General features: G+C 42.1%; 1 protein-coding gene across 1 annotated transcript in view; it reads left to right on the plus strand.

Moving 5' to 3' along the window:
• The first annotated feature begins 478 nt into the window (after positions 1 to 478).
• Positions 479 to 17619, plus strand: part of LOC140391319 (phosphatidylinositol-binding clathrin assembly protein-like) — a 170281-nt gene continuing 153140 nt past the window's right edge. Inside the window, exon 1 of the mRNA XM_072475910.1 lies at positions 479 to 972. Coding sequence (XP_072332011.1) covers positions 843 to 972 — 130 coding nt within the window. The 5' untranslated portion in view covers positions 479 to 842. The remainder of the gene's footprint in view (positions 973 to 17619) is intronic.

Genomic DNA, 17619 nt, shown 5'->3' on the forward strand with positions numbered 1-17619 from the left:
TTTGTACTTTTTTCCACTGAAAACAATATCTGGCTCTTAAAATCATCAGTCAACAACTGAGCTTAAGAAGAGTTTCATTTCAGGCAATGAAGACTGGCAGCAATCAATTTCACGAATAAAAGACAAATATGTCATTTGAAAATCTTCTTGAACATTGCTGTTAAAAGTTATTGCAGCGATTACTTTTGTTGCAAAAATCACATTTCACTTATAAATAATCTCTCGCTTTCGAAACAAAAGGTAAAGGGCTATTCAAGACACAGATCTACAGGCGGTTGCAATCTATATTCTGGATGCAGCTTCTCGTGTGCAAAAACTGTACACGTGTAGACAGATGTGCATAAATCCAGATGGATGGGCGGAAAGGCTCAACGAACAAAAACGAATCTCTCATTTGGCAGAGGCAGACAAGGGAGGGAGGAAGGGAGGGGCATATTTTGCTGGAAGCAGCAGTAGTGTGAGGCTGGGCTGCAGGGGAGAGCCTGGGACTGGCTGGTACGAGGTTGGTGGGTGATCACATGATAACGATCCAGTGGGCAGGAGCCTGGTTCAAACCCGCCATTTTCCTCTAACTCCTGCTCCTTTTCGGCAGAGGAAGAAAGAGGATTTGAACCCTGGGTGGCGACAGCTGCCCGAGTGACCGCCTTGTATATAAATTCGGGGGGGGGGGGGGAAAGCTCCAGTGCAGCCAGCTCTGCTTGATTTTCCCTCCCTTGCCGGGTTTTCAGTTTACTTTTTGTTTTGTTTCCCCTCCCTCCCTCCTGGTGTTCCTGGCCGGGATTTGCTGAGTGAGAGGGATTTAAACCCCCTCTGTGTGTATCTGCTGCTGGCGAGGAGGGAAGATGTCGGGACAGAGTATCACGGATCGGATCGCCGCGGCTCAGCACAGTGTCACCGGCTCGGCCGTCTCTAAAACCGTCTGCAAAGCCACCACACACGAGATTATGGGCCCCAAGAAGAAGCACCTTGACTGTAAGCACTTGCACATTCTCACAGCAAAAATGAAAGAGCGTCCTGACCCGGCCGCTGTGGTCCTCGGCCGCTGGGTTTAATTTTTAACCCCAGCGGGTTGTGTTTGGAGTTGGTGTCGGGGGCTGTGTGTGTTGTCAGGGGAAAGTCTCCCTAGTTTTCATACGGCACCAGGCCCCACATAACGCCCTTGGCCTTGATTTAGTTCAATGGACCGGCGCTAATGTTTTGGCGTATACATTTTTATTATTTTTTTTATTGCATAGTTTCACCAGATTTTTTTTGATGCAGTGCATTTACTGGTAGGGAGTTTGCGGTGGGAGGGGCGGAGGCAAGTCTCGGGGCTTTCTTACATTTTTGTGGTCTGCTGTGATGTGGTAACTGTGGTTACACGTCTGAAAGCAACTATTGAGGACAGAAATTACAGCCCACCTCATATTCACGTTATAATGAATAAGCATTTTTCTACAATTGAAATGACTGTTTTAACTAAGGCATATTTTTCAATCTTCTATTGATTGAGAGAGATTCTTTTCAGTTTGAAAATAAGGTGCAGGACTGCATGCACCTTCAAGATACTGTATCCCTAGCGTCTTTAATTATATGGGAACTTGTTGGCTTTTCATAGGTTGAAGAAGAGCACCTAAGTGTCCCAGATTGGAAGCTTCTCCTGTTTCTGAAAATATGCCTCATTACCTAGTGTTACCTAGAATTGGCTTCCAAAAGGTACAGCAGTTGGCTGAGATGTGTGTGGCTTGAATCCAATGCAGTACCAATAGTCACTTTCACGCCCTTCAAAATAATTTAGTGCTAATTCTGATGAGTAGTAAGAACACTTATTTTTAAAAAATTGTCAGTTAATGAAATATGTTGATCCAATATAAGATGCTCCTTTTACAGTTCATGGGACGCATTAAAAAAAAAACCATTGTAAACTCGGTCTGGGAACTCAACCAGAGCTGCTGCAGTAAAACTGAGAACTAAACAACGTTAAAAATTTTAAAACTGCCTGCTAGCTTCTAGTGATTGGCCCTTTTCGGATATATGTGATTCATACTGCCATCAGGCTTTCTATATCTGTTCTTTTTCTTTTAGATGTTTTGTGCTCTCTGGTGATTTTGAATGAGCGTTTCCATTTTGGTGTAATCCATTTGGTGCATACTTGCTGTGCTGCAATGCCCCACATTTAAAACAAAAATCAACAAAATCAACATACCAGGAGAAAAGCACATTAGATTTTAGTCTTTTGTTTAAAAATGAAACTTTTTAACTACTGCTGCAATGTTAAATTCATGTGCTGGAAAATCACTAATTTGTGTCCCAGAGTACATGCACATCAATGTTTGGATATTTGCATGTTGAGAATGGGAGCTCAGCTGTTTTTCTTGCAAAATATGGAAATTACAAGAATAGTTTTCTCAAGTGGCATTATTAACCTCTGGAGCTGATTTGAGTACCATTGATAGTCTTGAACAATAGGCATTTTTGGGAGGAGAATGGTATAAGGTAACAACAAAATTATAACTTCAGAATGGTTTGTTAATTGAGCTACAATTAGTTACACTGGCATTATTAGCTTAGTAAGTAGTTTAGAGAATGAAAAGATTTGCCAGTTTCAATCAATAAAAATAACACACTCAGTTTTCAGATTACTCATTTGATGTATTTTCGGAGGTTGGCTTTCTACTACTTGCTGATGCAGAGTGGTTTGTAATGCATACAAATGAGAATGGTTTGTAATGCATATAAATGAGAATGTAACAATCCTATCCTGATCTTCTGTGGGCAGCACGGTAGCTCAGTGGTTAGCACAGCTGCTTCACAGCTCCAGGGTCCCATGTTCGATTCCCGGCTGGGTCACTGTCTGTGCGGAGTCTGCATGTTCTCCCCGTGTGTGCGTGGGTTTCCTCCGTGTGCTCCGGTTTCCTCTCACAACCCAAAGATGTCCAGGTTAGGAGGATTGGCTGTGCTAAATTGTCCTTAAGTGTCCAAAAAAGGTTAGTTGGGGTTAAGGGTCTAGGGTGGAGATGTGGGGCTAGGGTGGACTTGGGTAAGGTGCACTTCCCTGAGCTGCTGCAGACTCGATGGCCGAATGGCCTCCTTCTGCACTGTAAATTCTATGAAAATCACTGCGCTTGGATGAAAGAGACCATCTGTAGTGCGTATCTCCCACCCAGGTGTACTAAAATTCAAGCCTAGTGAGCATTTAAAAACATCAATTTCCAGCGTACATTCTGGCTGAATCAAATAAAACTGATTCAATCCTTGCTGAATTAGATGATTACTACCAGAACAGCAATAGGGATGTTTTATGTGGCTTCACTGATCCTTTATTAGTTATGCAGGGGAAAGTCAGCAATCCATTTCCTGATTGCTATCCACCTACCTCTATTGAAAGTCTATTGGTGGGCATTGGTTAAGAGTAATGTTGGCTTTGGTGCAATACCTCCCCAAGGTCAAATAAGCTGCTGACTACTATTGAGGCTCATTCAAGAGATGAGCTCCAACTGTATACATAGTAAAGGGTCAAAATTTATTTTACTGGAAAAAAAAATAGGATACAAAACTGACACTTTTTACTGGTCCAGGAATGAAAAACATTCTTGCATACTTCTAAATGTTCACTTTGAGGTGAACTTTGCAGTTCTCTTCAGTTGATCTCTTGCGCCTTAATTTTTTTTGATTCCGAGCTCTTCAGTCTGTACTGTGGAGAAGCATCTAAATTTAAACCCGTATCTTAGCTTCCCAAATTTATCTGCTTAACTGTAAAATGAATCAAAAAATAAGGGCTGAATAATGTCTGCATGTTCTGATCCAGTTAACCTTACCCTGCTTCACTCAAGACATCCCTCTTTCCTTTTCACTCAACTTGGTTATCACTGATTGAAGTGCCAACTCCAGGCATGTGGGATTTAGCAGCCAGGTGCAGCCTGAAAGTAAGCTGCTGAAATTCACTGTAATTTTAAACTGAACATTTGGTAGAATTGGGCAGCACAGTGGCTCAGTGGTTAGCACTGCTGCCTCACATTGGCACAAGCTTGGAGGGCCAAAGAGCCTGTTCCTGTGCTGTATTGTTCTTTGTTTCTATGTTTCACAGCGCCGAAGATCTGGGTTCGATCCTTGGCCTGAGTCACTGTCCATGCGGAGTTAGCACATTCTCCCCGTGTCTGTGTGGGTCTTGCTCCACAATCCAAAAAGGTGTGCAGGGTAGGTGGATTGACCTTTGAATTGCCCCATAATTGGGGAAAAAAAGAATTAGGTACTCTAAATTTATAAAGATTTGTTCTGTTATTGAGCAGTGATGAGATTATTTTTGAGTTGCAATTGGCCATGTGAGACCTCCATATCAGGGACCAGTGATATAATGCAGATTCTGGCATGATATAAAAGCAGTTGTTATGGGAAAGTGATTTTCTATAGCTTTAGATTCACTTGGAAACTATAACTTTCACAAGCTCAGAACTTTTAGGGAAATCATGGCACTTAATTAGTATATGGTATGATATTTGATTAGTGTAAACACTTGTGGGAAATGTTGCAAGATGCTGGATCACTTTCCAGTTTGATGCCCTCATTGAGAGGTTCGGGTGTCATAATTTGCAAGAGTACATTTCAAGCTGTTAATAATTGTGTGGTCTAATCCTTGATGTAGGATAACTGAATAATCTTAGATTCTGATTTTTATTTAAAAATAAACTTGATTGGCATTTGAGGATGACTCTTGATGACCAAAATTAGTATCATCCAGTTAACATGTATTCATGTCCATGGTGAAATATTAATGATTATGATATCACTAACAATTGACCTCATGAACTTGTAATTACCAGAAAATAATATGGTCAGTATGTATTATTACTATATATGATGTAATCAACTTATTTTCAAAAGGCCTGTTCTATTATACAAATTTAGGCATTTTGTCGGTGTTCAAAAATTACTTGACCTGTACAAAACAAGTATTGAGGTTACTTGTGATGCTACATGTTACTGACCTAGTAGTACAACTTGGGTTTCTGTGATGCTAGAGTCTTTTCTCCCTCGGAAAAACTTGCTTTTTAAAACTAAATTTAGAGTACCCAATTCTTTTTTTTTTTCCAATTAAGGGGCAATTTAGCATGGCCGTGGCCAATCCACCTGCCCTGCACATCTTTGGGTTGTGGGGGTGAGACCCACATAGACATGGGGAGAATGTGCAAGCTCCACACGGCCAGTGGGCCGGGATTGAACCCTGGTCGTCGGCATCGTGAGGCAGCAGTGCTAATCATTCTGCCGCCCCCTGCAACCCTTCCTTCTGTTCCGTTCTATGTGTGCCTTTGCACCTGCTGCTCTTCGATCGGTCAGACGCACCCCTCCTCTCTACCCTAACCAGGAAAACTAGAAGTTTTGGCAATGAGCCATTTAAGCACTGTACATGTTTTCATCATTGGAAAATGCACTTTTCTGTGGTAGCAGCACACTTATTGATTGGTATGGAAGGAACATTTTAAGCTGCAGCTGTTGCATTGTCAATACTTGGAGGAAGGTGATTTAGTTAAAAATATGAAATTTGATTTTTAAAAATCAATTCAATAACTGGAAGTCTTTTCCAAAAGTAATACTTAACTGGAAATATTTTCCCAAAGTAATACAGTACTGTACTATGTTTGCTATGTACTATGTTATTCATGAAATCATTGAAAGATTGTTTAACCTTCCATTTCAAGTACTCGTTCACAATTTGGAATTTGTGAGAAGAATTTAACATTTAATGTGTGATAACACAAATTCCAAGTGGTGATCAAACAGTTTTAACTATCCAATACTTAAGTGTTCTTTTGTCCCAATTGAAGTTGTCAATAAGTGATATTGGCCATGCTGATTTCCTTGAAAGAGATAAATGCCACTGACCCATCACCAAGTAAAGGCGATAAGTGAGGTGCTTTTGACCATATATCCTAAAAGGTTCATTGAAACTATCATTTAAAATGTCAAATAACTTGAAGTTTATATTGAAATGAAAAATACTGTGGTTGACTACTTTTCTAAAATCGTCCAATTAATCCAAGACGCATAGAAATCCACAGTAAATCTTTAAATCTCATTATTGTTGAGGCAATTATGTTTTTATAAAATATATTTATTTAAAACAAAATTCTAATTCAGGGGCAATTTAGAGTGGGCACATCTTTGGGTTATCGGGCTGAGACCCACACAAACACCGAGTGTGCAAAGTCCGCAGGGACAGTGACCCGAGGCCAGGATCGAACCTGGGTCCTCGGTGCTGTGAGGGAGCAGTGATAGCTGCTGCACCACCGTGCCATCCTGAGGCAATTACGTTGAATAATCTGATGTGTGACATGCCATTCATTTTTATCTTTTGTAAGGAATGTCATGTCATTTAGATGCATTCAGTAGTGCATACATCTGATTCTGTAGGTTGATAATTCAAATCTCACGCCAGTACTTCAGTATACAATCTAGATTGCCACCAGTAGAGTACTGGTACTGGGTGGGCGCTGCATCATCAGAAGTGCCATTTTTCTGGCAAGGCAGTAAACTGATGCCCCATCTGCTTGTTGGATTCCGTTGGACTTAGGTAAAATCAGGGAATTCTACCGGAGCCTGGCCAACATTTGTTCCTCAACCAACACCAAGCAAATTTACTGGTTGGTCTTTCATTTCAATTGCTTTTTGTGTGATCATGCTGTGCCTACCTGCATAAAATTTTACGACATAAAGTGATTTGTATGGAGTACTTTTCAGACCTTATTTTCTAAGGCAGCATGTCTTTCAGACCACAGCTCGTTTGGTATGCCTCTGCAAAGTCATATAATCAAGTTGTTTTTAAATTTGCTTTTCTCCACTTCCTGCCACCAAATTAGTACTTTGATTTAATTAGCATTGATGGAGAAGGTCTTTGGGGACTAGTGAACCTTTTGTTGTCATCATGCATTGCATTTGACTGTTATAAATTGCACCTTCCAACAAGAGTGGCAAAATAGTTGTTGATTAGTAGCTTTGATCCTGTCTTATCATGAACCTAATAGCTATCACTTTCTCTCCCACCCACAGCACTTGATTGATTCAAGTAATGTCATTGCTATCTCTCTGCCACTTCCAATTCCACACTGAATGTTTAGGTAACTTTTGCCTACTCCTCTCAGTTCTGCTGTTTGAACCAACGCGGCAGTGTAGTTTGCAGTAGAAGAGGCAAATTGAGTACCGTGATACAAAATTGATTCAGATTGCTCAATTGTACAAGGGTTACATTGCTATCTCTCTGCCATTCCAATCCCACACTGAATGTTTAGCTAACTTTTGCCCAGTTTCTCTGTTTTGCTGTTTGAATCAACACAGCAGTGTAGTTTGCAGAGGCAAATTAAGTACCACAATATTAAAAAGTTGATTCAGATTGCTCAATTAGACAAGGGAATAACATTTAATGGCAATTTAGGCGTAGAGGCAAATCAGTAGGATAACCATGTTACAGAATACTGGTAAATTAGCAGGAAATGTCATTTGAAGCCTATACCAGATTAGAATCATGGATGAATATTTGAGAATTCACAAAATGTGTTTTGGGGAAAGAGAAAGCAAAATAAATAGGCCTGATTGATGAATAGGGATTATCCATGTTATTCTCTTGCTCTCTCTTTTCCAAACCCTTGATGCCTATTCTCTGACTTGGCTTAGTGTTCAGTTGAATGTATGATTTGTGATCTATTTTAGGGGTTATAGTTTTTCTCTGATTTGTAAGTTTCTTTTTGCTGCTTGCTAATTTGTGTCTGTTAGCACATTTGGTTCTATCTTCGGCCCCCGCTTCCTGGTTTACATTCTGCCCCTCTGCAATGTCAACTGGAGACAGTTCCACAACATTTAGCTTGCCTCTCTACCACTATCTTGTATTCCATGTTCCGCACACATGAGTGCGGCCTCAACCGGGACCTGGGATTCATGTCGCATTACATTCATCCCCCACCATCTGGCCTGCGAAATCCTACCAACTGTCCTGGCTTGATACGCTTGATACAATTCACACCTCTTTAACCTGGGGTTACCCCATCTCTGGATCTGTAAAGATTTAATCACCTGCTAATGGTCGCATTGTTTGGCATCTTTGAATTTGTCTGTATATGTGTTTCTGGAACGTACCTCTTCATTCACCCGAGGAAGGAGCAGCGCTCCGAAAGCTAGTGACATCGAAACAAACCTGTTGGACTTTAACCTGGTGTTGTAAGACTTCGTACTGTGCTCACCCCAGTCCAACGCCGGCATCTCCACATCATGTATTCCATGAGCAGTGTCTAACATCCAGCTGCAACTGAGCAAGATTTTTTTTCGAACTTAACATTGGCAACACCAAAATAATCCTTTTTAAAAATAAATTTAGAGTACCCAATTATTTTTCCAAAAGGGGTAATTTAGTGTGGCCAATCCACCTACCCTGAACATCTTTGGCTTGTGGGGGTGAGACCCTCGCAGACATGGGAAGAATGTGCAAACTCCACACAGACTGTGACTCAGGACTGGGATTGAACCCGGGTCCTCGGCACGTAGGCAGCAGTGCTAACCACTGCGCCAACGCGCCACCCACCAAAGTCATCCTAATTAAGGTTTGAATATGTAAATTTGCTTGTGCCATTTAAAAAAAATTAAACACTTCGATTATGTACTGCTAGAAGCAGCATGACACCTAATGTGATCAGGCCATTCAACTCCTTGGCAGCGATTCTGCAAAATGGAGACCAAGTGTTCGCGCCGTTGTGAACGTTGACGCGTTTCACGATGGTGCAAAACGGGCCCGGGTACGACTGATTCTGTCCCCCACAGGGGGCCAGCATGGCGCTGGAGCGGTTCACGCCGCTCCAGCCTCCCATCCCGGCGCCAAATGGGCACCGCAGCAACCCGCGCATGCGCAGTTGGGCCGCGCCAAACTGCACATGCGCGGGGGACTTCTTCAGTCCACCGGCCCCGACTCAACATGGCGTCGGTGTTAAGGGACCGGCCGTGCAACAAAGTAGGCCCGGAGGAGAGAGGCCGGCCCGCCGATCGCGGGCCAGACCCCATCTGAGGCTCCCCCCCCCCCCCCCCCCCCCCCACGTGAAGGATCGCTTTTCCCCGCCCCACAGGCCGCCCCCCCCCTCCGACCCTCCGCGCAGAGTTCCCGCCAGCAGCGACCAGGGGTGAACGGCGCCGGCGGGACTCTGTCGTATTCGCAGGCCGCTTGCCCCATCCGGGCCGGAGAAACGCGCCGGCACAAATGGCGCCGATTCTCCGCACCTCGGAGAATCGCGTGCTGGCGTCGTGGCGCGGTTGCGGTAATTCTCCGGCCTGGCGTGGGGCTCGGAGAATCGTCCCCGATATGTCTCAGCTAGCCCAGCAGAATTCAGAAGGTTGCAATTCCAAACATTTAATGCTGTTGACAGAGATGAATACTTTTAAGACGTATTGCTTAAGGTGTTGTTTTGTTCCAGGAGCAAGCCCCCACCTATAGTAGTAACTTTAATAGGTATTCTGAGAAATGAATGGAGCTCTTGATTTGGCTGAAGCTTCTGTGATTGACAACTTCATTTAAGATTCCAGAATTTCATGATATCGAACAATATTCACACCCCAGAAATGGTTTTGAGTAGGAGAAGAATAGGTGTGTGAGACCAGTAACTAGCTAAAACCTTAGCCAGGGATAGTTAAGCTACAGGAAGTTTACAGCCAAGGGACCTTGTTGTTTTAAAGGCCATGTTCAGAAAAAAAGCAGGGAGAAAGGGAAATGTATATCACGTGTGTACTGTTTGTTCATCTGTAAATGAAGCTATCTGCTGGTTCAAAACCCATGTCTTGATTCAGTTCGGAATGTTTATTCAGCTCATTGTTTGGAGAGAGAGGGAGGAGAATTCACTCTCAATGTGCAAGATGCATTCCAGTAGCTGATGTACAGAGTACGAGTTTTTAGTTATGATCCCTGGGTTTCGCGATTGTTTGCATTGAAATTAAATCCAAGAAAAATGCACTGACTCAGAGGAGACATGATATTTAGCAGTTGCTAATTACCTTGCAGTAGATTAACTCTTGAGTGTGCATTCTTGGTCTCCTGTTTGGTCCTGAGAAGAGCTTCAAATTCTGTTTGTGGCCTCCTCATATACTGCCCGTTTACATTAGTGTTGCACTATACCCCAGCTGCTGCTAAAGTACTATTTAATACCTTTGTCACTGCCATGTTTGACTCCCCCCAAGGTTTTCCTCGCCAGCTTCCCAAGTTCTGCCATGTACACACTGCAACTTTACCTTCACTTTCACCTTGCTCATATCCATCCTGTAGAACATCCTGCTTTCTCACTGTCCCTTTCTTCATGACGTTTTGGCACCCAGTTCATTCGTGTGTGGAAATTATCCATGTTCATGGCCTCTGATTTCTGTAATCCCATCCAATTTTCAGCTGTCATGATGCCATACTCTTGAATGCACTCTCCAAATCCCTTTCCTTTAATAAACATATCCCCTCCTGGGAAAAACTTGCCTGTTGGTTTTTCCTGTTGGTTATTCCTGTGTTTATCTCAGTTCTTCTCCCAGCACATGCTCCTTGAAAATCTGTAGCTTTGATGAAACTTTAGATCACCTGTTCTAATATTTCTTTCTTTAGTTATTTTGTCTGATTACACTCCTGTAAAGCATGTTGGGATGTTTTCCTACATGCAAAGCATTGTATATGCGTTAGTTGTTGTCCTTGCACCATCTGCTCACTTTTTCAAGGAATCTTTTGCCTTTTTGCTTTTTCTGCATGATGTATCTGAATTACAACACCTGCATATATGCATATTCCAGTTAGGCGGTCTGCTGAAATTTCCTTTGCCACAATGCTTACTTTGTCACTAACAACATTGATTAATTTCGGGCAGCATTTGGACTGTCATGTATGCTGTGAATGCTCCATTGTTTTTTTTTAAATTTGTCACTTCACTTTGCATTGGAAATGTCACCAACTGGTGCCATCGTTGGAATCCTGAGGCCACTCGCCAATTTTGTATTGGGGAGGATAGATTCAAACATTACTGCCATTACATATGATTTTAGGAACTCAAGTGCCACGGTCTGGAAATAAAGAATTGTTATTTTGTGTGCACATTAAGATGCTCTGGATTCTTATTTTGATAATCTTAAGAGAAGCAACATCAGGTTATCATTATTCAGCGATTGTCTGAAAAATGCAAAGCATTGCTGGAATAACTACATTGTTTTGTGCAACAGATTAACAGTTACTGGAATCTCTTCCAATTTTTAAATATCAATTCCTGTTACAAAATCTTCTTGCCCAAATGTTCATGAACTGTTTTCTGACGAATGAATGATCTAACTGCTATCGGTACAACACTGTGGCTACACCAGATGATCATCTGTGCAACCAGGTGACGCAAGATTGGAAGGCAAAGTTGTTCTAATGAGTGTTGATTTTGAAATCTGTATCACAAACAAACTGCGACTGCAAGTCTGGAGTGTTTGAACTTGTAATAATCTGGTTGGTCCTAATTGGGCTGAACTCAGGCGAGCAAAATCTGCCCATGGCTGGCTAATGATCAGAGGGTTGTACGTTCATAAATGCCACTTTCTGTTTGCAGAAAACAAGGCTGTTTATATTTTATTTTAAACAGAACATTGATACCATTCCCAGAATAAAATGATACCTGTCTTCTCTCTTCCGATGCTAATGCACCGGCTGTATATTTGCACTTTTTTCCTCCGTTAACAGTGATGCTCCAGTTGGCTGTTGAAAATTTGATCGCTGTGTAATTTGGCTCGGCAGTTTTCTGATGGATGAGATTCCTATAATGATAGTGCATCTAATCATCAGGGAAGAAAACCTGTTGAAGGTAGATCTGTTGAGTACATATTGTGTTGACTGAACACATGCAGGAGTTAAGATGCAGTAACTGGTCTTTCTGGTTAGAACAGGTTATATGAAGGTGACTACAGTGGAACAGTAGAAAAGTGAAGTCATCATTTTCAAACTTTGAATTACGTGAATTTTTAAACGTGCAGAGAGTTAAATCCCCTAAAAGTCAGGAATCGGGATACCAATGCCAACCACCCACTTCTGCTTTTCACCTCGATGGGTTTGAAGGTGAATGGAACCCCCTTTGCAGCTATTGGGTAAATCATTTAAATATTCTAATAGGTAATTCAATTCCTGTTTTTAACCCGCATTCTGACTTGAACAGCCGGTATATATATTTCCTAGACTGTCAGAAACTCGCCAGGGTCAACCAGGCATGTACACATCTGAGAGCTACATCACTGAAACAACACAAGAAACCTTTGATCAATAAAACTCCATGGCCGTATCAGAGGCTGCAGCTTACACCGCTCCAGAGAGTCTACTTGTACTACTTGACTAGCAATTCCAACTTATTGAAATTCATTTTGCTTCCTTCCCAAAATTCAGCTGCAATTCCTTCCTGCCAGTCTTCACCATGGCATGGGAGCAGCTTACGAAGCTCCATCTTGAACTTCTTATGAACAAGAGGAGCTGCAGTTGCTGCCTTCACCTCTGTTACATACTGATGCTCCAGGGGGAAGAGGGGATGGACACAGAATTCTAGTTTGAAGGAAGTGAAATTCCCATCCAGGATGTATATAATCTTTGTCATTGTCACAAGTAGGCTTACATTAACACTGCAATGAAGTTACTGTGAAAATCCCCGAGACGCTACATTCTGGCTCCTGTTCGAGTACACGGGGAATTCAGAATGTTCAATTCAGCTAACAAGCATGTATTTCAGGAATTGTGGGAGGAAACCGGAGCACCTGGAGGAAGCCCATGCAAACACTGGGAGAACGTGCAGACTCCGCCCAAATAGTGACCCAAGCAAGAATCGAACCCGGGATCCTGCCGCTGTGAAACAACAGTGCTAACCACTGTGCTACCATGCTGCAGGGGCTCAATGCTTATACCATTCCTGAGCAACTGGTGGCTCAGGCTTTCTGGCAGACCATTGAAAGATCATATCCTCCTTCCAAAGTGGGCATGATCTTTCAGTAGTCATCAAAGTGCACATTACTGAAGAACCACATCTAGTGCAACCCACCCCAATGGGTCTCTGTCTTTACCCTGAAAGGAGAGGGTCAAAGTTGGAAATAGCTTATGTAGAAGGACATTGTGGAGGGTCAGATTGAGGCATTGGTTGCCAGAGGGCTCGAGGATAAGAGGGAGTGTCTGTTCAGATGGATATGTTGTACCTGGGGAGAGAGGAATGAGTGGAGCTGCAAGATGTGGTGTTCTGTGGAATATTGTGCAATAGAATAGAGTTGGGATAAGAGGGGCATTTTCAGGATGGCAACCTGTAACTAGTGGAGTGCTGGGGCTGCAATTGTTTACTATATATAAATGACATGGACGAGGGAAGCGAATGTACTATTGCCAGTTTGTGGGTGATACAAAAATAGGTGGGGAAGGCAAGTGGTGAAAGTGACTGTGTCTACAGAGGGATATAGACAGGTTAAGTGAGTGGGCAAAAACTTAGCATATGAAACATTATGCAGGAAAATGTGAGGTTATGCACTTGGTAGAAAAAATAAAGGAGCTGAATATTATTTAAATTGAAAAAGACTGCAGAAAACTACAACACTGAGGGATTTGGGGGTCCTTGTGCATAAATCATAAGCTAGCATGCAAGTTCAGCAGGTAACAGGGAAGGCAAATGGAATGTTGGCCTATATTTCAAAGATGTGGAGATGCCAGCATTGGACTGGGGTGGGCTCAGTAATAAGTCTAACAACACCAAGTTAAAGTCTAACAGGTTTGTATGGAGTCACTAACTTTCTGAACGCAGCTCCTTCATCACCTGATCAGGTGATTCACCTGAGGAAGGAGCTGTGCTCTGAAAGCTAATGACTCCAAACAAACCTATTGGACTTTAACCTGGCATTGTAAGACTTCTTACTATATTTCAAAGGGAATGGAGAGGGGGAAAAAAGGGGAAGTCTTGCTAAAAGTTTCATATGAGGAGAGGTTGAGTTGTTGGGCCTGTACGCATTGCAGTTTAGAAGAATGAGAGGTAACACTGTTAAGGCATAGAATTCTAAGGGGGCTTGACAGGGTAGATGCCAAGGGGTTGTTTTCCCCTTGTGGGAGATTCTTGGACTAGAGGGCACAATTAGAGTAAGGGATCACTCATTTAAGACAGATGAGGAAGAATTTCGTTTCTGAGGGTAGTGAATCTGTGGAATTATTTTTCACAGAAGGTTGTAGAGGATGAGTCGTTAATTATGCTCAAGGCTGAGATCGACAGATTTTTAATCAATAAGGGAATCAAAGGTTGTGGGCATAAGGTAGGAAAATGGTGTTGATGATTATCATATTCGATCAGTCATTATCTCATTGAATGGCAGAGTAGACTCGATAGGCGGAATGGCTGACTTCTGCTCCTGTCTTATAGTGTTAGAGAGTACTGGGAAACCGTTTCTGTCTTCCTGAGGCACTGGAGTCTCTAGGTTGACAAGACCTCATCTGCTGCTCACTTGTCAGCCACTTCCATTCACATCTACTTAGTTGGAGAAGCTGTCCTCTTGCACTTGACAAATATCACCCTGTTCCTCAGAACTGCTACAGGACCTCCTGGTAAGGAGGGAGATTCGGGGAGCAGCCTTCCCAGGTCTCTTCCATTCCTATGGTGCTGCAGCCTCTGCAATACACATGTATCTGAGCCTTTCTGACCTTGCCCGGGCTCCTTTTAATTAATTCTTGTTACAAAATCTGCTTGCCCATATGATCATGAGCTGCTTCATGACCAATAATTCTTCCTTTGCCAGATCCCGCACAAGTTCCCATCTGCCCTCTCTGACCAGGGAGCCTGCAAGCAGGATGCTAATGTTACAGCCCTGTTAAAGAGCGACAGCAAATCAAGCTGGAGATTTCAACCGGCTCTCCACCTGCTAATGGTCACTATTAATTCAGCAAATTTGTGTTGAAAATTCTGCCCTTTGTTTTTACTGAAGTGCTATTTCTGACTTTCTCTTTCACCCTTCTCCAAATCGCATTATCTTGCAGTGGTGTCTACAAGATCAAACTTTTTTAAAGTCAGTGCTGGTATGAGTAAAATGAGATAAGTGGCATAATTAGAGCTGATTTCCAAATTCTGTTTAAACAATAATGATTTTAAATGAAGTTTCAGAGCTCTCTGTAGGGACAGCGGAGCTTATTTCTTTTGGTTACAGTCTTTTTGTTCGAAAGGAGATTATTGATGAACAATTAGCAGTAATGCAAACCTTGATCGATCATGAAGTTGAAATCTGAAAGTTCCATTTTTCCATCTTTGGTATTAAGAGGTCTTCTGTCTCTTTTTCTCTCTCTTTGCCATCTACCCCCAGTCTCTGAAAATATTAACATAGGGATTCATTATTGTTGACTTCTACTCTATTTATTGTCTTGGCTCTTTCTATTTCCGAACCATTTCTCATCCAGATGTTTTGTGGAAAATTTGGCTTAAACTAGTTTAAAATAAACAATTGAGATTTTACAAACAAAACAATGCACCCTCAACTGATCAATGTCAGTTCAGTAAACCGGCGCTTCCACATATACAAAAAGTAAAGGGGACAAGTAATAGTTAGGGGAGGGGGAGAGAGAGAAAGGATGAAGCCATGAAAACATCGCGTTCAGTATATTAGAGGCAGAACGACATAACCTATGGAAAACCTTGTCAGAGTAAGTCAGACGCTACAGAGTCTGTGTAGTTGTGCTCGGCCCCCAAACCTTTAGGAATGCATCCGATTTGGATCAGAGTATACAGGTTAGAAATTCCATTGGGATGCAGTCCATAATAAATTTATGCCAATTCTGAACAGGAGGTTTATTGCTAATCCAGGAACAAAGGATATTCTTCATGCTGCAGATGTTAGGATATTGTACAGCCTTTTCTCATTGGTGTCGATATCATTTTTGTCTGGGAGCCCCATAACCAAGAATTAAACTCTTAAGGCCGTACCAAATATCTTCTCAACCTCTTAAGTATGCCCAACCAGTCGGATTTAATTTTGACATGGGACTAGAAGCAATATTTATAATCTCCAGTCGCTAGTTTGCATTTTTGGTACAATGAAGATATAGCGGGGTCTATCCATTGTCTTACGCTTGGTGTAACGTGCAGTATTTTAAGTTGGGTCGCCTTCGTTCCATTACAGACTGAAATTCTATTGGAATTTTCCCAGATAGTAACCTCGGTGGTCTTATCAGTATTCACAGGGAGATCTGTTCCCAAGACCGTAGATTATCTAGCACATTCGTACAGGATCTAGGACTAGAACTTGCTAATTTTGCTTTGATTCTGTAGATAACAGGATTTTTTTTGCACCGGTGAGACTCTAGCATCATGTAGCAGAGATTTCTTATTGAGAATAAAATCTCTAGGTTATAGATCTCTGAAAAAAGAGTACCAGGGGATGCTATATTGTTGACACAGTTGCTCAAAAAACAAGGAAGCACCCCTAAACCTGCCACTAGCCTAATAAGTTCACATACCTTCCAAATGTCAAAACCATGGTCAATAAGACCTGGTGTGAAATCTGAGTTATCCACAATGGGAGAGGGAGCAGAAGTCAAATTAAATCTACCTCCCAACTTACGGACCAACCTCCACGCTCTTGAGTGTTGATTATTGAATTTTCACACTTGTTTAGCACAGTCCTAAAATCCCTAAGAAACAACAGATCTTGGAAGGAGTATTCAGACTGGCCAGCATCAATATCAAGCCAGATGGAGATGTGTAAATCCGAGATGCAAGGCTAATTGATGCATTCCAATATTCAGCTCCCCCAGACTTTTCTTTGAACTAGGAAGCTGCAATTTGGCCAATTTTAAGTGAGGTTGAAGCTTGCGTTCCTTGATGTCTGAAGGAGCTAAACACCCCATTAATTTCCCTTAAAATCTTGGCAGAAAGCAAAATTTGTAGTATCTGTAAAATACATAAAACCTAGGCAGCACATTGATCTTAATCAGTGCCAACCTACCCAACCCCAATATTGGTCAGGGGGACTTATGTTTACAGTCATGGTTGGGAGGGGGGGGGGGAATTTTGCAAAGTTAATTTACCTACCACAATATCAAGAGAAGATTTTCCGTTTAGACACTAATAGCAACACATCATTCATATATGACGTGATCTTGTGTTGCTTCCCACCGCTAGAAACCCAAACACCAAAGGATTTTATCTAATTGTCTCCGCCAGGGGTTCAATAGCTTTCTTCTTTTAAACTTTTTTTCTCCTCCTTTTCAACATTTTCATCAAATAAACAACAAAAGAAAAACAAAGACAATAACAATTCCCCCAAACAAAACCAGCACGTCCCTCAAAATACAGACCAAAACATCAGCCCATGTGTTCCAAGTAAAAGTTAAAAAAATTAACAGTCAGTATACAGACCAAAACATCCGCTCGTGCATTCCAAGTAAAAGTTACAATTAACAGTCAGTCAATCAGTAAACAGTGTAATCAAAAACAACAATAACCCCCCCCCCCCCCCCCCACAACAATGCTCAATGGCAACCAATTCTCGTCGGTGCATAATAAACAGTCCCCATGAATTGTAGAACCCTTCCTTCAACCCTCTCGTGAGTCAGAAATTCAAGTAGGTCCCCCCCCCAAACCAAAGCATAGGTTTGAGAGGCTGACCTCCACCGCA

The sequence above is a fragment of the Scyliorhinus torazame genome, chromosome 15, assembly GCF_047496885.1.
Source record: "Scyliorhinus torazame isolate Kashiwa2021f chromosome 15, sScyTor2.1, whole genome shotgun sequence".
In the NCBI taxonomy this organism is placed as follows: Eukaryota; Metazoa; Chordata; class Chondrichthyes; order Carcharhiniformes; family Scyliorhinidae; genus Scyliorhinus; species Scyliorhinus torazame.